The 23,906-nt window shown below is 34.8% G+C and overlaps 1 protein-coding gene across 1 annotated transcript; it reads left to right on the top strand.

Annotated features, from left to right (window-relative positions):
* The first annotated feature begins 1,563 nt into the window (after nt 1-1,563).
* LOC123540298 (transcription factor E2F2-like) lies at nt 1,564-19,637 on the top strand. Its single transcript, XM_053526020.1, has 7 exons — nt 1,564-2,137; nt 13,909-13,967; nt 15,212-15,288; nt 15,705-15,804; nt 16,213-16,348; nt 16,816-16,990; nt 18,500-19,637. Exons 1-7 carry the CDS (start codon nt 1,871-1,873, stop codon nt 18,697-18,699), a joined length of 1,014 nt encoding a protein of 337 aa, XP_053381995.1. The 5' UTR covers nt 1,564-1,870; the 3' UTR covers nt 18,700-19,637.
* The last annotated feature ends 4,269 nt before the right edge of the window (nt 19,638-23,906 follow it).

Below are 23,906 nucleotides of genomic sequence, written 5' to 3'. Positions count from 1 at the left end.
GTTGAAAAATAAAAATAATAATTAAGATCACATCAAAGCAGAGTACGGCAGCGTTAGGCCTGTTTCAGCATCACACGCGCGTGGTAGTCATGGTTACGTTTTCATGAGCAATTGTCGCGTGCGGCCGCACCTGCCTTCTTCAAAGATAAGCATTCGCTCATCCCGAACGAAAATCAGCTGTGTTTGCCAAGTTCAACATGTGTCATGGAATTTAAAACCAAAATCAATATCAGATGAGAGAAATTTATTGCTATAGATATCAGTTTAATAATGAAAATTTAAAGAAACTGGACAGATCATAAAATGACAATCAGTACTTTCCGATTACGTATGTTTTTGCATTCCCACATACCCATTAGCCTCCGGGCTATTAGTCCAAATAATTGTACTGGAGAGTTGAATATCGTTATATTATTTTGACTTGTCGATATCCGCCTCTAGGTAGACAACGTAAAATACAGTCTGCCCGAGGTCTCATTATTTAGACTACCGGGCTATGAGTTTATTTATAATCGCAGTACTGTTAGTAATGTTAGTTGGAGGATAGTGTAACACTCCAGTTCCAGAATATTCTCTGGTTCTCAATTTAGCGTTGCAGGTGTAAAGCAAGCGTAAAAGGGGCACTAAATCCCACTAGTTTGGAGGAGCGGAGGAACTCACGACCCCATGGTTTCGTAGTCAGACAGTGAATTTTTTCTCAGTCGCACGCACAACGTATTTTGTCGTTTTTCGTGCAGAAACTTGTTATTATTGCTGATTTTACTGTTATGCGTACAGTAACTCTTTTTTGACCCATTAAAGCATCAAAATAGCTGCAAAACCGTGCTGTGTTTTTGAAGACTTCGCAAGATTCGGTCGAGGCCTTCCTTCGCCACCAAAATTCAGTTTCAGTGTCCTGCCCTCCTGGAGTTTTTGTAGAATCGCTCATAATAAAATTTCCAGTTGCTATTTTTTTACGAGAGCTAGATCTATGTAATAACTAGATCTAGTACTTGAATATTAAAGTATTCACTAACTATTAGGTATTGCATTTTTACAGTATTTCCATATGACGACTCGATCATGAGACTGGAACTTATTCAGAGAGGGATTTTTGTGGCTTTTATTTAAATATCCCAGCCTTACAATTATAAATCTGTGTTGTGAGTAAGGAGCAAGAGAGTTACATTACAAAGTTACTGATAGAATGAATTTCATTAAGAAGATATTAAAATAGACTGGTATAAATAAAGTAGTATAATTTATAATCTACAAATGACCAAATTATACCTTGGTCCAACACTGGCAAGGTTTGTTTACATTTTCTCAATGAATGAACATATGTTGGTAAAAGCATAAGTAAAATATGAGCAGAAAGGAAGTTGATAAAAACATTTACAGGGACATTTTAAGTTTTCTATAATATTTCAAACTGGAAATATAATTGTGTTTCACATGTTTTTAAAACTCTTTCATTTAGTTTTATTGAGCATTGGCGGATTGAGATGTGTATTCGGGTAAATTGTGTAAATGCGCGTACAGGGCCCTAAAAATATGACGTTTATCGCGGGAAATACGATTTCGCGCGCTTTGCTTTGTTTTGCAATCGTCTATATGATTGAATGGACGATTAAGATTAGGAATGATGGCAGACCTGTGAAAAATCGGTGCCATCTGCATCTAACGAACTCGTAGTGCTTGGATTTCAGACATTATTGGAAAAGGGAATTATTTATTAGTGCTATTGTGTCTTTAGTTTTGTTGCATATATTGTTACTTTCGTTAATTTTGACTTTTTTCAAGCCGACTATTCATTCGGATATTTTACTTCCTTTGTTACGTGGCCACTAAAATAACAGAAAAATTCTAGGAAAAATAGAAGGGATCGTCAATGACAATGTCCCGAGGTGGTGCATTGACAAGTAGACGTTTCTCCCTTCCAGTAATTAAGCAAGAATCGTTTGAATCAACGGATTCTGCACAAATTATGAACTTGACCAGCATCTTCAGTTCGCCCCCATACCATTCGTCACACACCTTGACAAAGATCAAAGAAGAGCCGATCCAGTGGTCTTATGTTAATCAAGCACAGGGACTGACTCCAAGTGGACATTCATACAGGCCCCTTGCTGAAAAAAATACCATAGGGCGACCGCAGGTGAGAAATATGTTTTTGCATGGTTGGTTGATCAGAAGGATTTCTAAGGTCATATGTCACATAACATAGATTATTGTATGTGGATTGCCAAATATTCTTTAATTTACAACAGCTTGGCAAGATGAATTGCAAACTAGTCTAGATGAGGCAAGCAGCAGTGGGAACATACGAAGAAACTGCTGATTCAATTTTAGAATTTAATTATTTCAGAAAAGAAGTAAAAAGAAGCCAAATCAGATTCCTACAAATTTTGTGACATAATGTTAAAAGTTGGTAGGACAGCTTCCTGCGTCTGTTAATTAAATAATTAAATTAAGAAAATTGCCAAGAAGTAGGTGCAGTTAAGGAATTTTTAGGTTTGCACTGGCTGTTATCTTGTGTTTCTTTGCTTTAGGGCATTATTTATCTTAAACATTTGCTTACACTATCTAATTCCTAGTTAAACATTGGATACATTACATCATTTTCCTTTGGGCAAACAAATTTGACAATAGTACTAATGTGATAATAATCAGAAGAATAGTTTTGAGTGACATGCTAAATATGTGCTGTAAAAGTGTCACAAGAATATGCTGCACTTGATTCATAAAATTTAGAAACTTTTCCAAATGAAAGGCATGTACTTGCTGCCATTAGATAAATTCATTATTAAGTTTTCTGGTATAACTTGTGTACGTAATAAAAATGGGGACTTTTTCCTTGAGGGAGTCGACAGCAATGAATAAGAGTGACAGATAATTATATGATAGCATTTTATTAAATTGCGCGTAGTCCATTTGAATTGGTTTATCGTACACATTCTTTTTAAGATGATCTGATTTTACTGACAATGGATTATCAATCAACAACTTCAGTTATTGCGCGACAGGTGGTCGACTCGACATTTCGACCAACTGTCTTTCGGTATGTAGTTGGGTCGATGTTCTGTTGCGTCGATATTCAGTAGTGTCGATGTTTTGTCGTGCTCCCGATCATACACATGTATGCCATCCTGTCTCACGGTGTAGTGCAAACAGGCAAGGCTGATTGGCTGTACGTGGCTTTCGATGAGGAGCAGTGACTCCATCCATGAATTTGCTTTGGAATTTACCAAGTGTCAAACCTTGTGTATTCGCAGGTGTTGGTAAACAATTAATTATGGAATTAAAGCTTTCGTTCCACTGCAAAAACTTGCGTCCAGTGACCCCTAAGCTTCATTAAACATGCATATAGTGGGACCAATTATGCGTACGGGGATGCTGAATTTAGTGTTTCCAAGAACCCTTCAAATGTATCTTATTTATGACTTTGGAATGCCCTTCCAGTACAACTTGTGCAAGCCCCCACCCTGAATCAGTTTAAACAGGGTGTGACCAAACTTGTACACAATGCTTAACATGATAGACCTGTTTTTAAACTGCTTTTATCTGTAAATCCTTCTTGTTTTTAACACTATCAACTGTATTTATACTGCAATACACACCGTGTATTACTTTTATCCTTCTATCCAATCTACTTTTAACTTCTTGTACAGCGCGCAGCTGCACATAATACTCGCAGAGGAGCGCTGCAGTATAAATAGATAGATAGATATCTCTTTGGCATTATTGAAATAATGTATGTTAAAATTCATATGGTAATTAAATCAGGGTGGGTAAACCCACCCGGAAAAACCCAGGTTTTCCCAGGTTGGGCAATACTCGTAAAAATGAAATATTACCCACTGGGCTGGGCAATATGCTTAAAACCCGGGTTTTTGCCAGCCCTGTCTCAATTAAATAGAGTAGCAGGTTATGTACAATTAATTATTTGCCTAAAAAACTTTCCTGTTTTATGTTTTTATCTTTGGACTGTAACATGTTATTATATTTATCAGTGATTAATACTGTATAATTATCTGTACTTTGATCTTTTGACTTCTTAATGATATGCAGCAGTGCACTGCATGGGGTAAGTCTGAACAAGACCATGCTATTAATGAAAAATGCGAATTACTCTCAACATCTGGGTTGTCACTCATCAATGAATAAAAGAACCAAATTGGTTACTTTGCTATTAGAATTGACTGAAATGCTGTCACATTTTGCATATATCCATAAAATTTCCTAAAAAAAGATGTTTGCCATTGGAAAATTGTTGATTGCCAGGCACAACTTTAATGATTTGTGATGCAGTGTGTTCACTGAACTGAGAAAAGATGAATCACTGAACATATTCATTTTGATTCCACACTTGTTTGCTGATGACCTAAGATGCAGTACTCTGGTTCCATGACTTTTTGCATTTTTACAAAGTTATGTCCTTTTTTTAGCTCGCTTGTCTATGTGACAGGGTGAGCTTTTGTAATTGCCCTTTGTCTGTCAGTCCACAATTTCTTGTGAACACGATAGAGACCATATTTTGCAATGGATTTTAATCAAACTTCCACATAACTTGTATTGGCATAATATCTCTGGTCCTTTCGAAAACTAGCCACATCCAATCATGGGTTCCAGAGTTATGGCCCATTAGAGGGCCAAAATTTGCTATTTGTAGGGCTGTCATTGATTGGGTCTTTTGCATATCGACGATACCGATATATCGGAAGACAAATATCGACGATACATCGATATATCGATTATTAAGTTAGATTAACAATCTCTTTGTTTATGGGCATGCTATATACCTTCTTGTTAATGTTATGTCTTTTTTTGCCTACTTTTTATGCCCCCGAAGGGAGGCATATAGTTTTTGAACCGTCTGTCTGTCTGTAGGTCTGTCCGCAATTTTCATGTCCGGTCCATATCTTTGTCATCGATGGATGGATTTTCAAATAACTTGGCATGAATGTGTACCACAGTAAGACGACGTGCAGTGCGCAAGACCCAGGTCCGTAGCTCAAAGGTCAAGGTCACACTTAGACGTTAAAGGATAGTGCATTGATGGGCGTGTCCGGTCCATATCTTTGTCATCGATGGATGGATTTTCAAATAACTTGGCATGAATGTGTACCACAGTAAGACGACGTGCAGTGCGCAAGACCCAGGTCCGTAGCTCAAAGGTCAAGGTCACACTTAGACGTTAAAGGATAGTGCATTGATGGGCGTGTCCGGTCCATATCTTTGTCATCGATGGATGGATTTTCAAATAACTTGGCATGAATGTGTACCACAGTAAGATGACGTGCAGTGCGCAAGACCCAGGTCCGTAGCTCAAAGGTCAAGGTCACACTTAGACGTTAAAGATCATTTTTCATGATAGTGCATTGATGGGCATGTCCGGTCCATATCTTTGTCATTCATGCATGGATTTTAAAATAACTATGCATGAATGTGTGACACAGTAAGACGATGTGTCGCGCGCAAGACCCAGGTCCGTAGGTCAAAGGTCCTAAACTCTAACATCGGCCATAACTATTCATTCAAAGTGCCATCGGGGGCATGTGTCATCCTACGGAGACAGCTCTTGTTATATTACTGTTTCATTGTGTTGTATTTGTATCTATGAAATAAATAAAATGAATGAAAATTAATGAAATCTTTTATAGATCTTCATTGTGCCTTCACTCCTCTTTTGCATTTATCCTACTTTACAACGTAGTAAACTATAATACCAGGCACTGGAGTTGGGTTTCAAACAGCTAAAATTCTGCATTTCTCTTCCACAGATATCTATTTATTTATTAAATTAATGAATTTATTTATTTACAATGTTTTTATTTATTTTTAGCCTGTTTCATACCCTGTCTTAAATTTTACCTTGCATAAGTTTTCATTCGGATTCGGTATGGCACCGCGTGTTTTTTTTTTTGTTGTTTTTTTTTTGTTTTCTTTTTTAACTTCTCAAGTTTTTCAATGGGCCTCAAATTTGTAGTGTTTGACTGTTTGTTTATTGTACTGAAAGGCATGTTTAAGCAACACCCTGTGTTTCTACGAACCCAAACAAAGCTTTTCCTTCCGTCTTTTGACTGTTTTTCCACTATTTAAGCCGGCGACGGCTTCCTCTTCGGCCATCTTTGATTGTTATTGTTACGGGCACTAGCTAAATTCTGTACCTTTTACTGAAGGATCAGCTATACGCGATCATGTAAAAAGCCGAGATTGACGTAGAAACAGTATATATACTCTATGTTTTTACATGCACAAACAACGAAGCGACCTTTCAAGACAGGACGACGTAACTTTTTGCAAATAGATTCTGAAATTGAGCCCTTTTTACTTCTACCCATAAAGGTAGTGCCGGCTAGTGGGAAAAGACTGCTACGGTACAAGTTTAGACATGACCTTTTTTGACAACTTCCGTTACTTTCGGCACATTTTTGCAGGCAGAAAAAGTTGTTTTAGAGGGTCTGAGTGTTTATCTAGACAGTTGTTTTTTCTCTCTGTAAAATATCGATTTTTGAAAATGGGAATCGATAATCGATCGACCAAAACATATCGTTGATACATCGATATTGTTTCTATCGATGACAGCCCTAGCTATTTGGCTATTGCAGTCTCTATCATTTATGGTTTGATTTGATACAAATTTGCAAAATATCTTTAACAACAATAGATCTTGGATTCCATGATGAATCGGTCAGATCCAGTCATAGGTTTCGGAGTTACGGTCCCTGATTGGCCCCTGAAAGAGCCAAAAAATTTACCTTGTGAACATGATAGAATTGACATTTTACATTCAATTTTAACCACACTTTCACACAACTTAAGTCACAATAAGATCTTGGTTCCTTTTGAAAACAGGCTAGATTCCTTCATGGGTTCTAGAGTTACTGCCCCTGAAAGGGGCAGAATTTTCTATTTTCTATAGAGGTTTCATTTATGCTTTGATTTTATACTAACTTGCACATAATATTAATCTTGATGATCTCTAGGCCAAGTTCGAAACTGGGTCATGTGGGGTCAGAAACTAGGTCACAAGGCCAAATCAAAGTAAAAGCTTGTTAACAGACTAAAGGCCACATTTATGACCTTATGTTCATGAAACTTGGTCAGAATGTTTATCTTGATGATTCCTATGCCAAGTTCAAAACTGGGTCTTATGGGGTCAAAAAATTGGTCACCCGGTCAAATCAAAGGAAAAACTTTAAGCCACATTTATGATCCTATCTTCAATCATGAAATTTGGTCAGAATGTTTATTTTGATGATTCCTAGGCAAAGTTCGAAACCGGGTCATGTGGGGTCAAAAACTAGGTCACCCGCTCATATCAAAGGAAAAGTAGAGGCTACATTTATGATTTATGACCCTATCCTCATGAAACTTGGTCAGATGTTTTATCTTGATGATTCCAACAGCATGCCCATTCACGCACTGCAGTACGTGAATCACACACAGGATATCAAATGCACGCATAAAAAGTCATTTGTTGGGGGTACATGCACGCAGAGATTCAGAACTCCTATGTTCAGCTGCCAAATCCCTGTTTATTTCATCGTGCACAAGCTTGCCAATTGTTTGCTATGGTCTAAAGCGCAGTCCAGGGACATGATAATTTCGTTTCCATCACCGAATTCTCGGTGTAATTGTCAGACGCATAGAGGGGTTTGGTAAGTGTTTTAGTCAAGACGTCACACGGGTCGTGTGCAAAAAAGTATGGATGCGAAATGCAAAAAAAGCATTTTAGCTTTTATGAACTCGGCAGAAGGTTAATTAACAGTATTTTTTAGCTCACCTGTCACAAAGTGACAAGGTGAGCTTGTGTGGCACTTGATGTCCGTCGTGTGTCAACAATTTCTAAAAAATCTTCTTCTTGAAAACCACTGGACAGAATTACACCAAACTTCACAGGAATGATCCTTGGGTAGCCCCCTTTCAAAATTATACAAAGAATTGAATTCCATGCAGAACTCTGGTTGCCATGGCAACCGAAAGAAAAAACTTTAAAAATATTCTTCTTAAAAACCAGATGCCCTAGAGCTTAGATATATGGTGTGAAGCATTGCCTAGTGGACCTCTACCAAGTTTGTTCAAATCATGACCCTGGGGTCAAAATTGACCCGCCACAGGGGTCATTTGATTTTACATAGGAAAATCTTAAAAAATCTTCTTCTCAAAAACCTGAAGCCCTAGAGCTTAGATATTTGACATGTAGCATTGCCTAGTGAACCTCTACTAAAATTTTTCAAATCATGACCCCGGGGTCACTTGATTTTACATAGGAAAATCTTCAAAAATTTTCTAAAAATAAACCAGAAGGCCTAGAGCTTAGATATTTGATATGTAGCATTGCCTAGTGGACCTTTACAAAATTTGTTCAAATCATGACCCAGGGGTCACTTGATTTTACGTAGGAAAATCTTCAAAATTTTCTAAAAATAAACCAGAAGGCCTAGAGCTTAGATATTTCACATGTAGCATTGCCTAAAAGACTTCTACAAAATTTGTTCAAATCATGACCCCCGGGTCAAATTAACCCCGCCCCATGGGGTTACTTGACTGTAGATAGAAAAATCTTCAAAATTTTCTAAAAATAAACCAGAAGGCCTAGAGCTTAGATATTTGACATGTAGCATTGCCTAGTGGACCTCTACAAAATTTGTTCAACTCTTGACCCAGCCCCAGGGGTTACTTGATTGTACATAGGGAAATCTTCATAAATTTGCTAAAAATAAACCAAAAGGCCTAGGTCTTAGATATTTGATATGTAACATTGCCTAGTAGACTTCTACAAACTTGTTCAAATCATGACCCCCACCCCCCACACAGGGGTTTCTTGATTGTACATCTGAAAATCTTCCAAAAAATTTCTAAAAATCATCAGTTTGACATTTGAAACATGTAGCTCGTATTACTCAGGTGAGTGATACATGAACCTTGCTGAAAACTTATTTATATTTAGTATAATATAGGGAGGGGTCCTTTGATTCAGAATTTCCTATCTTAACTTTGGAAAAACATTTTAAATTTTCTAAAATTATCTCATCTGTTATGCCCCACCCACGAGAGTTCTGAATGGAAAAAAAACATGCATATACAAGTTTCAGTAATTAAATAGAAAATTTTCAGATCTGCGATGTAGTGTACCCCCCAAGTTTTGAAGCTGATTTTTTTGCACCGATTTGACTCAGAAATTCGGCGTCTTCCCAACTGACAAAAATGGTCAGAATTCCCAAAAAAATGCTTCAGAATTCCCCAAAACAAGATTTTCCCAATTAGATTGATTTCTTATGAAAGTTGAACTAAAACGATGCAAATAATCATAAAAATTCTGACTCTAATTATGGTTTATTCGCAGAATTTTGTTGCTAACTCGAAGTGCGTTGTTTACATAAAACGGGTCACGGCATAGTACGACATTTAGTATGACTTTCATCACGGCCACTAAACGCTTTTTAATGCGTCAAAATGAGTCGGAAAAAAAAATTGTTAGAAACTTACCTAATTATCGAAAGATGTCGCATAATTCCAAATATTATAATAAGAAAATAAAACTTAAACAAGCCATCGGTACTCTGGACATTCGAACTTTTGGTAAAGTTAAAGAGAAATTAAATTCAAATCAAACGCCAGAAAAGCAAGTGATCTGTCCAAGAAAATTATCTGAGTCCCCACAAAATGACCCTCAGAAATCAACAGAAGCTCATGGTGACCCTAAGCTATCTGAGCCATCAGATCCTGTGACATCAGAAAATAACCTGTCTGTCCTGTCTGTTCAACCTCAGTGCATATTTGAATGAAATAAATTTACCTTAAAATAAAACTTTTCAAAATGATTTCTTTATTAAGGTTTGTTAATTTTTTCCCAATTTTGAAGTTTATCGCGCTAAAAATTCCCAATTGCAAAGGCATGGGCTGTTGCCAAAAAAAGTAAAAAAATCACTGTGAAGTGTACCCCTATTTTGCAAAAGCAGGAGGTACATGTACCCTTAACTTTAAAAATGAGTGGGCATGCTGTCCAAGGCTAAGTTTAACAGGTGAGCCTTCAAGGGGTTTAGGAGATACAGAGTGGACACAAAATGGAAGGCTCAAACCTTTGTGACCTTGACCTTGAGCCGGTATGGCTGACTCATGAATGAGCTCTGCACATCGTCTTGATGAGGTTATTATTTGACCCAGGTTTCATATGAATCCTTCAAGGGGATTAGGAGATACAGAGCAGACACAAAGTGGAAGGCTCAAACCTTTGTGACCTTGACCTTGAGCTGGCATGGCTGACTTATGAGCTCTGCACATTGTCTTGATTAGGTGATCATTTGACCCAGGTTTCATTATGAATCCTTCAAGGGCATTAGGAGATACAGAGCAGACACAAAATGGAAGGCTCAAACCTTTGACTCTGAGTTGTGACCTTGACCTTGAGCCAACATGGCTGACTCATGAGTTCTGCACGTTCTCTTGATGAGGTGATCATTTGACCAAAGTTTTATCAAATTCCTTAAAGGAGTTTAGGAGATACAGAGCGGACATGAAATGGAAGACCGACATGGCTGACTCATGAGTTCTGCACATAATCTTGATGAGGTGATCATTTGACTCAAGTTTCATGAAAATCCTTCAAGTGTTAGGGACAGACAGATGGCAGGATGGACGGACGGAGACCTTTCTTATAACCCCCTCACCACTTGTGGCAGGGGATTAAAAAATGGCTAGGCAAGTTTGTTTCACAAAACCCTGGACATGCCAGTCATGAGAGTGACAAGAAAAAATTCTCAAAGATCTATTAATTAATGAACGCTTTGGCATGTGCCGGCCATGTGATCTGCAAATAAAAAATAATAAATTTCCAATTTGATATGATTTTCTATTGAGGCCTGTTCCAAATAAGTTATGAAAATATTTTCTTGTGGTCTCTACCTTAATTGTGAAAATAGAAATATATGATTTACACTTTTGCCTATCTCGCAAGACCAGCGCGCACAGTCGTACGCTGGATAGATCCTGGTAGTGCTGGGAAGCCAAACAATGCCTAGCTGGTTGTATGTGGTGAAATGGCGTACGCAGCAAAAATAAAACAAATTGGCAGACTGTCATGCTTCAAAACTGTTTAAAAAATGCTTGAAATTTGAGAAAAAAAACTATTGTACTGAATACTGCAAAGCAGCTTTGCATGGCTATTGAGTCATTGATACTTTCCATATGTTTGTAGTTGGTATTTGGAGTCTGAACTGTCAGTATCAGAAATATTCTAAAAACATCATTGAGGGGCAGTGCTGTCAGTTTTCATAAGGGTCAGTGTTTGGCATGTTTGCATGATACACAAAAATTGCCATCTATAATTGTTGCATGGCTATTTTATTCAATTTAGAGTACTATGTTATCTGTAATGACCGGTCAGGTGGTCAGTAGAGGGTCATTCTGGCCAGGAAATGGGGGCTATCTGGGGTCAGCATGTTAGCTAGGGACATGATGAGTCTTTGTGGTCTTGTCATCATTCATGTGTAACTGTACAATTTATTGTCTTCAAATACTTCAATGCCCTTGTCAAGCTACCTTCAGTGTTAGATAATAGGTCATTTAAGCAGTTAGAACAGATTGTTTTGTTGGCAATAGGATGCTTAGCCTGTGCAAATGGCCTGGCATTTCCAAAAATATAAAGTTGGATAGGACATAAGAATATGTTCAACAAAACAAATTGGAATTCTGTCTGTCTTGGATCTTGTTAAATAATATAATCTAACTTCCTAAAATAAAAGACCTGCAGCAAAATGGACCTCTTAGTTGATGTTAGCAAGCCAGCTTGGCAAGGCTAACAACAGCTTTGCTTTTGTGGCTAGATTTGCCGGTCTTTCAGTTGTTAGTGGTTGTTTGTCCTTTTAACACTTCAAACAAAGTCCACTGTCTATCTAGTCTGTGTAATCCCTTAGTTACATAATACTGCAACCCCTTGTTAAGCAAACTGCTGTGAACAAGCCTGGAAAAACTGATTAGGTCTGTTCAGAAAGGTGATATATTAATGGAGTAGGTTGTATAATCCCTTTGTAGACACCTTATTAATTTTAGTAACTCCTTTTGAGACAAAAAATGTTCAGTTTCTGGCTAATACTATGTCCAAAGGAAAACCTAAAAGAGAGCATTATTTATTGTTAGGTTTGTTAAGTGTTCCGCACATAGAAAGGGGTGAAGGGCAAGGTGTTAGCAGAGACATATTATTTATCATACTGACCCCACAAATAATTGATCTGTTGTATAAAGCACTTACTTATGCAGGGCCACTTATGCAGGGCCCTCCCTGGCCAATAATTGGCTGTAGCCAAATAAAGAAAAAGCTGTTAAAATCATACAAATACCGTATATCTTTAAAAATGCAAAATGGACCATCAAATTTGTAGCCAAAGTGGCATATTATTAGCCATTGGCAGAGCCCTGCTTATAGTCCCAAATCAGCATGAAAATTTAATGACCATCCACAGGAATATAGTGGGTCACCACCATGTGACCATCTATAAACAAATGAAAATGTTAGACTCTTGTGAAACATAAAATAGAGTTCTCCTTTGATGTATGAAATGGTACTGTGATGTGGACTGGTAGAAAAAATGATGCACCTGTTCAGTTGTGCAAAGAATTTTTAATAAAAAAAAATTATTTCGATGTAAATGAGGTGTAGAACCAAAATTTGTAGTCTTGTTTGACGCCATATAACCTATACTGTGTTGGTGCGCCGTTAAACCCAAATAAATAAATAAATTAATTAAAATAAAAAATGTGGAAGTTATGAGATTTTGCAGGCAGGAAGCTTGAGAGCTGGTCATAAAATATATAAACCTGCATAATCACAAAAAAAACCCACCAAAAAACCCAATAATTTTTGTTAACATTGAAAAGTTAATTGAAGGGGTCATTTCTATAACAGAGTAACAGTTCTCACAGTTCTCAGCCCCCCATTGTTTGTTTTGAACAGTTTTTACAGTAGGCTGTAAGAGTTCTCTGGACACTGACCCCTTTAAATGACTTGAATACTTGATGTTTATTCAGTCTTGACCGTTGAATGGGGTCCTAGGGGTCATTTGTAGTAAAGTTGTGTATTGACCGAAATGTATGGGAAAAGAAATTAGATACTTTCCCACTACTGAATGTGTGTCGGCCTCACTTGAATTGAATTCATGAGTTTTGAATGCACTGTTCAACTGTCAAGATTATGGCTAGATTTTAGTTTATTTTATTTTGTTTATGACTGCTGCATTTTTTGTTTTGAACACAAAATATGTCTATTTCTTGTTAAGTCTTTTCTTGCGTATTTAACTAGAAAATAGTATTAATTCCAAAATTTAATGTAAATTATTACCTTCCTCTATGGCTCTAACTGCTTCCAACCAACGTCCAAATGGACAACTTCAAATTGGGGGATTTAAACATTCAAGAAGTAGTCTAATACAAAGGATAGTGTTCTTTCCAACCTCTCGATTTCACAGTTTGTTTTATAACCTCTGTACATCTACATTTGTGATTCATTGCAAAGTCATACAGTTCAATTTCCTTGACTTCCTTAAACAAAAAAAAATGAATTGGCAGGAAGTTTTGTTGAATAACGTGCTCATATAATTGTGTTTCAAAGTGAAAATTTCCTTGTCTTTGTAGTTAAAGATCATTGCTAATCATTACTTCAAAATACATGCTTTACAAATAGTTTTGGATGAAAACATGGGAGTAATTATTAATGTAAAAATATCAAAGAAAAGGGTAATTATCCCATTGCTTGTGCCCTGGGGGTTAGGTAATGATTGGTGATTAGTATCTATGATGTAATAACCTGTTTGGCCCTTTGAAATGCAGACCCCCTGATTAGGTGCTAATAGGGCTAAGTGCTCCCTTAATTGATATTTGGTTATTGATAAAAAGTATTGGTTTGTTTACCTGCTTTTTGATTGACAGCTAGACCATGTATATTTCACACCCAGTGTCAATTATAGAATTAACACTGCAGGAGTTCAGTAATACTTGATTTTTTTGGTAAAAATTCTCACAGTGTCATATGCATGTATACAGGAAAAGCAAGGCTTTGCAATATGCAAATATATTGTGTATTTTTTGTGACATATGGGAGTTAGTAAATTAGTTCATTACCAGACTTCAAGTCTTGGCGTAAACAAATAGTGCTGCTTTTTATATTTTCAAATTTTACCTTAATTTGTTAGACAATTGAAATAGTTCATAGACAGACAATTATGTATGTTGTGGAATGTTGGAATAAAGGGCCTAGGGAGCCTTCGCTTTTCTCGGAGATGTGTCAGCGGAAATATGTAAGTTCGATTCAAGCTTTGAATAGACATCACTGGTTTTATTAATTATTGAAGAAGGCGTTTCGGTACGGAAGTTAGATACGGAAATAGCGATTTTCACAACGTTAAAATATTATGCGCAAGGTCATTGTAGCGTGACTTATCAACAACAACAATGAGTGGCCCAAAAAATAAATGTTGTTTCGCCAATAAATGGCTTACACAGGATGATTATTCATCGTGGTTAAAGGAGTTTAAGTCAGACAAGCATAAGTGTATGTGATAAACTCATTGATGTCGGAACTATGGGAGAAAGTGCGTTGAAATCACACACGAAAACAAGAAGTGTTGTCCCTAGAGGACAAATTGAAAACTAGTCTTGAGAGCTTGAAAGACTTATAAGAAACATGTACTAAGTATGTATACAGGCAAATATAGCTCATAAAAGGTAATCCCATTGAAGATCTCATAAAGGTTAAGATATGCTATTGTAGCTTATGGAAAATAAAACTGTTCTGTAACTTTTCTTCTATCATAATGCCTTATGAAGAGCCTAAATGGTTTTGTAATTTAAGATTTAAAGCGATTAAAATAGTCCTTGAAAAGTCCTTGAATTTTTTTTGCCAAGTCCTGTATGAACCATGTGGAAGACTAAAATTTGTTACCAGACTTAAGTCTTTAACTATTACTGTATTTTAAATATAATAACTTTCAAACTTTATGCAATGACCAAATATCGCTTGAGAAAGATCTCTGTCAATCTGAGTACACCTTGTAAAATACACAGTGCGCTCGAAGCATCCCCATGCCCACTGCCCTAACCTCCAAAGTAATTGTTGTTTACTCAGTTTTACTGCCCTGTCTCCTGCATGCGAACAAGTATATTATGCTCCTCCATGCACAGTGTCTGAGTGATTGTATATATAGACATATATGTATATTTCATTTTATTTAAGGGGCTGCACCAACTCTATAGCGGCAAACCCAGATGCTAACAACAGACTGAGTTCAGCTACAGTAGATTTACATTCAGGTTTGTTGTTTGAATACATCAGATAGTCATCATGACTTTGTATAGCAATATCATTATTTTATTTATTTTGAAATAAATGGAAAATTAATTTTAAAAAAATCTGTTACAAGTCAGTTGAAGTGAATATTAGGGATATTCTTGCAACATCTGTTAAAATTTATTTATTAATGTAATTTGAAGATTGATTTAGAGCTATATTAAATTTATTAGGACAGTGACTCCATGAAATAAAAAAAAAACTGAAAAAAAAAGAAAACAAGTTTTATACTTTCTGAATGTCAGTTAGGTTCTCATTCATAAGAAAGCATATAAATTTCAACAGCATTGGTTTTTATGTTATGGGACATAAGAAGGTATATTAATTTGACTTTGAAAATAAGTTTAGTCTATTTTATGCATTTTTATTTTATTTTCAGATTTAGCGGATTTGGAAGCTAAAGAGAATAATTTAGATCACATGATCAATACATGTACAAGGTCGTTGAAACAACTCACAGAAAATCCAGATAACTCAAAATATCCTTTCATTATTTTACTTAGTACTTATTTGGTAGCTCATCAGTTGTTATCAGATTCTTAAATTGTTTCATGGTACAGCAAATTGTTTCATGGTACAGCAAAAGCGAAACGGTAATGCCTGTCAAATAAATTTTGACAAATAGTTAATCTGCAATTCTGGTAAAAGTTTTTACATGAAAAAGGTGGGATGTATTGCAGTTTTTTACTACAAGCATGCATTTCATTTTCCCCAGGAGCTGTTGAATATCTTTTAAACATTATTTTGTTTAAGGGGAGTGTTTGCAAAATGTCAGCAAATTTTATAAAAGCTCGGGGTCATACTATGTAGTGCAACATTTGCCTAAGGCAGACAACTTGCCTTTGAGTAAAATTGCTTCTATGTATTGTATTCCTTGACTGTGGTACATTAGCATATGTAACTTACCAGGATATACGGAGTATACGGTCGCTGGACGAGCAAACAGTGATAGCAATAAAAGCTCCCCCAGAGACAAGATTAGAGGTCCCAGACCCTGGGGATAATATACAAATTTGGTTAAAGGTAAGGCATAAACAAAGTTCAGAGTAAATTGACCCTATCTAGCAAAAATCCTCTACACTACAGATTTGTTTTTCAAGTTTTTAGCAAAATTTTCATATTAAAGTTAGCTAATAGGGATTTTCTAATCATTTTATTATACAAAACATCTATTTGGACAGCTGTTTTATCTGTTATAATATAAGATTAAAAGCCTTAAGAAACTTTTAAGGATTTATTATTTATGCTTTATTAATGGACTTTGAGATTTTTTTGTTATTTATAGAATATTGAAAAGTTACATCTCCACAGAGCAATATAATAAAAAAAAAAGAGTAAATATTTTCTTTCCAAATGGATGAAATCTTGAGTTAATCAACCTTTGCAGTGTTGTTCACACTAGAGAGGTCTATATGTAGAATTAATCAAAAGTCATCTTTGTGATGACTTCACTGTTAGAAGAATAAAGTATAATCATTGTACGTTTTCAGAGTTCTAAAGGTCCCATAGAAGTGTATTTATGTCCGGAGGAAGTAAACAACCAACCGGACCCTAACACAACCACGTCATCTAACGCTGATAGTGCATGTAGTACCAGTAATACTAGTAGTAGTGGGGAAGACTCGTTTTTCTCCGAAGATTCAACCTCCTGTGATAGTTTTAGAGGTGAGTTCTGTTTTGAATTGAAAAAGAAACCAAAATGCATATCACAGATTAAAGGTACTTGTCTAGGGATTTTTTGACAAAAAATTGAGATGAATCCTCTATCCAAAATAATGATGTAAATAAAAGGTTATTAAAGATGGTCATTTTTGTTGCAATCTGTAATGTTTGCTTGAGTTTTATTATTTGACATCACATTTTACCATCTGAAAAGATTGAGTGTGCAAAGTAATAAAAAGATATCGACTAGTTTTGCCTCAGCAGTTTTGGGAGTGAATATTGACAAATGATTAGATACACGGGTGGTAAACGCGCAATCCAATTCCCGCTGGGAATACGCTTAAAATGGGTTGCGCAACTTCCGGTGCTGGTGTTGCGCGTATAAAGAGACGAAATTGAGGTATGTGAAGTTATGATTTTGCTTAGTATGAGACAACAATGAATTTTCTCGGAAAAAGCAAAATGCTATTCGACACAAATATGATAATACATCATATGTGTAAAATATCTGGTTTGTAAGTTATGATTCGGCTCTATTATCACTAAAACTCAGGCGACAAGAAGCATGAAAAAAGTATGAAATCAACAAAAATGGACTTTTCTGACCTCATATGCCTAATCTGAGAACATTTGATGCTTTTTATGATAACTCAACTGTTATAAAGTAACGAATATCTAAATTATTTGCTTCAAATCCTGCTTACGGGGACATAATTGACAAAAAATTAATCGGGAATGGGGTTGCGCACCGGGAATGGAGTTGCTCGTATACATCATAATGTATATAATGTATACGCGCAACTCCATTCCCGGGGCGCAACCCCATTCCCGATTATTTTTTTGCCAATCTTTACCCCAAAAGCAACATTTCATTCAGTGTATGTAATATTCATGACAGTTTTACACGTGTTTGATCATTAGAAGCGTCACATTTCCAGAAAGAAGGCACAAGAGTTAGAAAATTGGCATTTTTCATGATTTCATGCTTTTTTGACAGTTCGAGCCAGCAGAGTTTTCGTGATAAAAGAGCTGATTCTTAAATTTATAAGTTGGTATTTCACACATATGATCTTTATTCATTTTTGTGTCAAATAGCATTTTGCTTTTTTCGAAAACATTTGTAAATGTGTCATCATTTACAATAAACAAAAACCCACCTACCTGGATTTTGTACATATTGATGCGCAACACCAGCACCGGAAACCGCGCAACCCATTTTTAGCGTATTCCCAGTGGGAATTGGATTGCGCGTTTACCACCCGTGTAGATATGAATAGTAGTAAATCAGGGTATGCAAAGATCTGGAAAAGTCATGGAAGTTGAAAATTGCCGATTTGGTCAGGGAAAGTCAGAACTAGTCTTAAAATTTGAAATGTGTTCTTGAAAGTCGTAGCACTTAACCAGTGAAATAAATAATCACTAATTAAACTTCTTCCTGTAGACATATGTTTAAAGGGGAGACTGTTTTAGTGTGGAAATACTCGAGCTTTCATTGTGTATTTGTATCTGTAGGTAACCCAGCTCTGAAGAATGCTTTATTGGAAGACCAGGATATTTCACCAGATCTTGGACACAGTCTACTTTTACAAACAGAAGATCAGAACCTTGATGAGAACTTTGTATCTCTTGGGCCTCTTGAGGACTATATGTTTAGTTTGGAAGATGGGGAGGGAATAAGTGACTTGTTTGATGCGTATCCATTTGATTTGTAGCGGAGTTACCTTTCCTTCATCTAGGAAACAGAATATAAACTGCACTACTGTGAAGATGCCATTACACTGAAAAAAAGGTGATGCTTAATGCACTACTGGGAAAGGTCCATTATATTGGAAAGGGGTGAAAGTCACTCGCACTTCTGGAAAGGATCCGCATACACTTACACGGAGGATGTTCACTATCCACTAAAAGGATCCCATTATATTTAGATATAGGAGTAATACATTCACATCATAATACTGAAATATTTGTTTTACTGGAGAGAGAAATATATATGTTATTATTTATTTAAAATTACAATATTTCAATAGCATAGGTGTGTTGCTATATAAAACTGGTGAATTGAAAGTATAATGCCATATATAGATATTTATGATGTTTTGTAAATTGACATTCAGAAGAAGCAAAGGTCTGACTAGCAGATCAGAGCTGCATTTCTCACAAGCTATAGGCAGGTGTAATATTCTCATTTTAAGGTAATTCTTCCTAATGAATAGTTTATGGTTTACATTGTGTGAATTCTAAGAGTTTGTAAAATGTAGTCAAACAAACGCTACAGATGTCATGAACTCTTGAGACAAATAGCCAGCTCATTTTTGATACAAACTTTTTTTGCAGTGTATTTTTACCACCTGTGAATAAATGCTACTTGCAAATGAGAACCACCTTTTGGCTCTTCATGGCATAGCATTCACATACCAGCTTTCACATATCTGTTTTACTGTGTACAGTATTTACAGATTGCAGAAAAGTTGTCTTTGAAATTTACTTGATACCAGAATTGTATTACATAGAGACCATGATACAAATGAAATGAGCCGTGCCATGAGAAAACCAACATAGTGCATTTGCGACCAGCATGGATCCAGACCAGCCTGCGCAGTCTGGTCAGGATCCGTGCTGTTCGCTAACAGATTCTCTTATTGCAATAGGCTTTGAAAGCGAACAGCATGGATCCTTGCCAGACCGCGGATGCGCAGGCTGGTCTGGATCCATGCTGGTCGCAAATGCACTATGTTGGTTTTCTCATGATGCGACTAAAATTAAGTTATTCTTTATGTTATAATGATTAACTAGTCAATAGCAATGAAATATAGAGAAACTAAACAGGGCGATAAACAATAACCGGGTATAATAGAATAACACTTATTGACTGTGTGGCACTAGGAAATTTAGTAGCTTAGTTTATTTATATGTATCTTGTTGATTATTATATCTGCATTTCAATGCTAACAAAACAATTATAATTGTTGGATCTTTACAAATTGTTCAGGGCATGGCAGTGTACATGATAAAATATTTGCAGACATGAAAATAAAAAGGGCATTGGTGTGAAATTGGTAATATTCTTGGGGAGGCTAACTTGCTTGGAATTTATGTTTGTGTTTGTCAATGAAATTAAATCTGATCTAAACAGAATTAAAAATATTAATTTGATCTTTAAAATCTTCAAATTCCTGTTGTTTTTTTACAAATCAACAAAATTATATAAAATTGTATGCTAACAAAATAACTGGTGTCGCAATACGTTTTTGCTGCAGCATTTTTAATATTACGAGGTGTTTTTCTCTCACACTTTTGAGAAATATTACGTACCATAAATATTAAACAACGGTAGTTGTGTTCTATATTTGCAGCTCAGATCTTATCATAAAGAAAAAAAAATGTCATTTGAATTGAACTTTGATAAATCCCATGTAAAACCCAAGAATATGTATGCCAAAGAAATTAATTTCTGGAATGACTTCACAATCTTGTGTTCTGCATAGCCAGTTTGGTTCTTTCTACATGAATTTAGTTGTAAACACTGTATGAAATGTTCTCATTTGTTAGGTAGACACTATTATCTTTGTTTTGTTTGCTTTGAAACAAATTGTTGTTGAATTATTAATTTTAAGAAGTTAAGTAATACAAATTTGTATATTTTTTATGAATTGGTGTAACTGACTATAATAATGATGATTTATGTAAAAGCTTAAATTAAATTCTGCGGAAGTATTAATTTGTAAGCGGTAGTCATAAAGTTTTGTTTTTCTTATTGATACCTGCAGCTGTGATGGTCAGCGCATACAAATAATATTGAGTGAGTGAATTGAATTTATTTATAGTTGAAACTGGGTGTAATTTTGTATACGGGTTAAAATCTAGAGAGATAATAAATCGGGTAACTGTCAACCTAACATGATTTTACATTGCTCAAAATTTTAAAAGATTTTAGACAATGATATATTTGTTACTGAGAGATAGAACAATCTTGAAGATTTTATAAGTCTTTTGATTAAAGGTCCGTTTTGAAACATTTCTCATGTTGCGAATGTTACCTTGGAAATATATATACATTCATGTCCCAGCGAAATAGCCATTTTGGCAAACAAAATTTCACATCTATCAAATTAAATCATTTCTTAGTATTTATGTACTTACATTATAGCATGCAGAAAGATGCATATTTTGTCTGTTTGCGTATATGCAGTTTTAATAACAGACTGGAAAGTTGTCTGAACCAATTATGTTTCATAAATTACAAAGTTCTGATTTCAAAATGAGGCAAGTTTATGTTGTTATATGTTGTATTTTTACTCTCATGTTAATTGTTATATTTTTGAAAGACTTACGATGCTCCGGTTATCCATCAGTAGGTGCATAACATTGACTATTTTTGTGTTGTATTGAAAATGGGTATGCCACCATTGATGAATGGGTTTTCAGCTCGTGTATGGTTGCTTTTCATTTTGTAATGGCTTTGAGTTTCATCATAAAAGTAAAAATGTGTGTTAACTGACATATTTATTTTTGACTGTAAGGTACCAGTTATGAATTTTGTTGTTGAATATTTTATTTGATTAACAATTATTTTTATGCAGATTTTTACTAATTGGACCCAAATTTCTTTGTCTGACTACATGCAAGAGTAGTTGATTTTATAAACAGTTCAGTCCTCAAAATAAGTATTATATATCTTAAGAAGGTATGACAACTAATATCAAAATGGTATATAGAGTTTTGCTCGGATTTGGATTTTGCATTATTCCTATGGGAGAATGATTACAGTTTTGGAATTCTGGTGTCATCTAATAGGGCAGTCAACATTAAGATGTATCCATACTGTATAAGAATAGCCAAGATATGAAAGGTTTCCTTATTAAGCAGTATTCATTTGGAATGTTACCATTTGAAATAATATGACATCATGTCCCAGCGAAAAGCCATTTTGCAACAAATTTCACATTCTATCAAATTAGATATTCTTGTATTTATATTCTTTTATTATAGCTGGACAGAAAGTATCATAATGCGTATTGGATATTTACAATTTAATGAAGCAATGGAAAGGTCTGTCTGCAATACCAATTATTTTATAAATTACAAATTCTATTTCAAAATAGAATTTATGTTGTTATTTGTATGTAATTTGTGGTACTCTCATGTTAAATTGTTTATTGAATTTGAAATTACATGCTCTTAACATATAGTGATCCATACTATGTTTGTTGTTATTGAAAATTGATGCACTATTATGAATGGTTTTATTTATGGTGCTTTTTCAGTGTAATGGCTTTGTTTCATAAAATATGTCAAATGTGTGTTTAATGATAGATTATTTTCTTTCAGTTTACTAAATTTTGTTGTTACTATTTATATTGATAACAATTAAATTTGTTCATGCGAATTTTACTATTGGACCAAATTCTTTGTGACTACATGCAAGAAGTAGTTGATTATTAAAACAGTTCAGCTCGCAAAATATATTATATATCTTAAGAGGTATCATAATATCAAAATGGTTATAGAGTTTTGCTCGGATTTGAATTATGCATTATTCCATGGAGAATATTACAGTTTGGAATTCTGTGTCATCTAATAGGCATCATCATTAAGATATCCATACAGTATAAGAATAGCAAGATAATAGAAACTTGGGAAATGATTTTCTGCTGAGTTTCAAATGGAACAGCTTTATTAATTATGGATGTTTGTCATTTTTAAAATGTGTTAAGTGTCAGTGCAGAAATTGCGTTGATCTATTTCCAACTGTCTGAGATTTGATAAAGATGATTTGATATGTCAGTGTATTGCTGATATTGCCTGTTTGATATATCGGTACAAAATTTTCAGTCAACAAACAGTGACAGATATCTTTAACAATTAAAAGAAGGGAGAAAAGAAAGTCCACTGTCTATGCAAGATACACAATTTTTTTAGATCAAATTTTTTAATTTTTAAAATAAGAAATAAGAAAGATAGCTGTAATCTTCAACGCAATAGCAATAATTTGTGGATTAACTCTGGCTGATTATATGTAGAACTTCAGTTTTTTAATTTGAATGAATGCTTTAACAAATTGTATTCCAGTAATTTAGTGTTGTGTCTGGCTTACTAGAGTAAATTAATATATTTAATTCTGATATTTTATTTGTGGTGCTTTTTGCGTGTTCTTTTTTTTATTAGAAATATTTCATGTTGTTTTAAATGATAGATTTTTTTTTCTTGTTTCTAACATTAACAAGTAGTTTTTGGTACATTGATTGACTGGTGATACAATTTAAATTTAATCAGCGAAATATTTTATACTTGTAGAGGAGTCATCCATGCATGGCAAGGGGAAAAAAGCTTAACTGATCTAATTTAGAAACTCAGCTTTGACACACAGCCGCCTGTTTAGCGGATGAAATTTGTTAGTTTAATATTTATTTAAGGTGCTATCATTAATTCTTGAATTTTCTGAATGCCTAAAGTATTAGTAAACATAGGTCATTTATTACAATTTGTTTAGGTGTAAAATTATTAAAAGATTCAAATTATATATGAATATGTAGTTCATAAGCATGTCACATGTGAATCTATGAGTTTCGATTAGCTTGAGTAAAGCAACATGTTCATACAAAAGTGCTTAAATGAAATAATGAGTTAAAGATATTGGTCTTAACATCATTTATACTAAATAACTGCTGCAGTCTTTTAAATTGGAAACTATGTTTGTGATAATTTAGTACATGTTGTTGATTGTTGTTTAGATTTTTTGGTTGAATCCTCGGTTGCTTTTAGTTTTTGTTTTATCCTTTGAGATACGAATTGTACAGATTATTTATTTTGACATCGTTATTTGACTTTGCTTTGGTTGAAAATATATTAAATATGCAGAAAAAAAATATATAAAACAGTTTTGAAAAGCGATTGTAGAAAAAAAAACTTAAATATATAG

This window comes from Mercenaria mercenaria, chromosome 16 (genome assembly GCF_021730395.1).
Source record: "Mercenaria mercenaria strain notata chromosome 16, MADL_Memer_1, whole genome shotgun sequence".
In the NCBI taxonomy this organism is placed as follows: domain Eukaryota; kingdom Metazoa; phylum Mollusca; class Bivalvia; order Venerida; family Veneridae; genus Mercenaria; species Mercenaria mercenaria.
This window is presented reverse-complemented; position numbering and strand designations above follow the sequence as displayed.

Bases quoted from the DNA above. Each gene is read 5' to 3' on its own strand.
- LOC123540298 (XM_053526020.1), top strand. From the start codon at position 1,871: ATGACAATGTCCCGAGGTGGTGCATTGACAAGTAGACGTTTCTCCCTT. The intron at 16,349-16,815 runs GTAAGGCATAAA...GTACGTTTTCAG, and splicing joins ATATACAAATTTGGTTAAAG to AGTTCTAAAGGTCCCATAGA. The intron at 16,991-18,499 runs GTGAGTTCTGTT...TTGTATCTGTAG, and splicing joins CTCCTGTGATAGTTTTAGAG to GTAACCCAGCTCTGAAGAAT.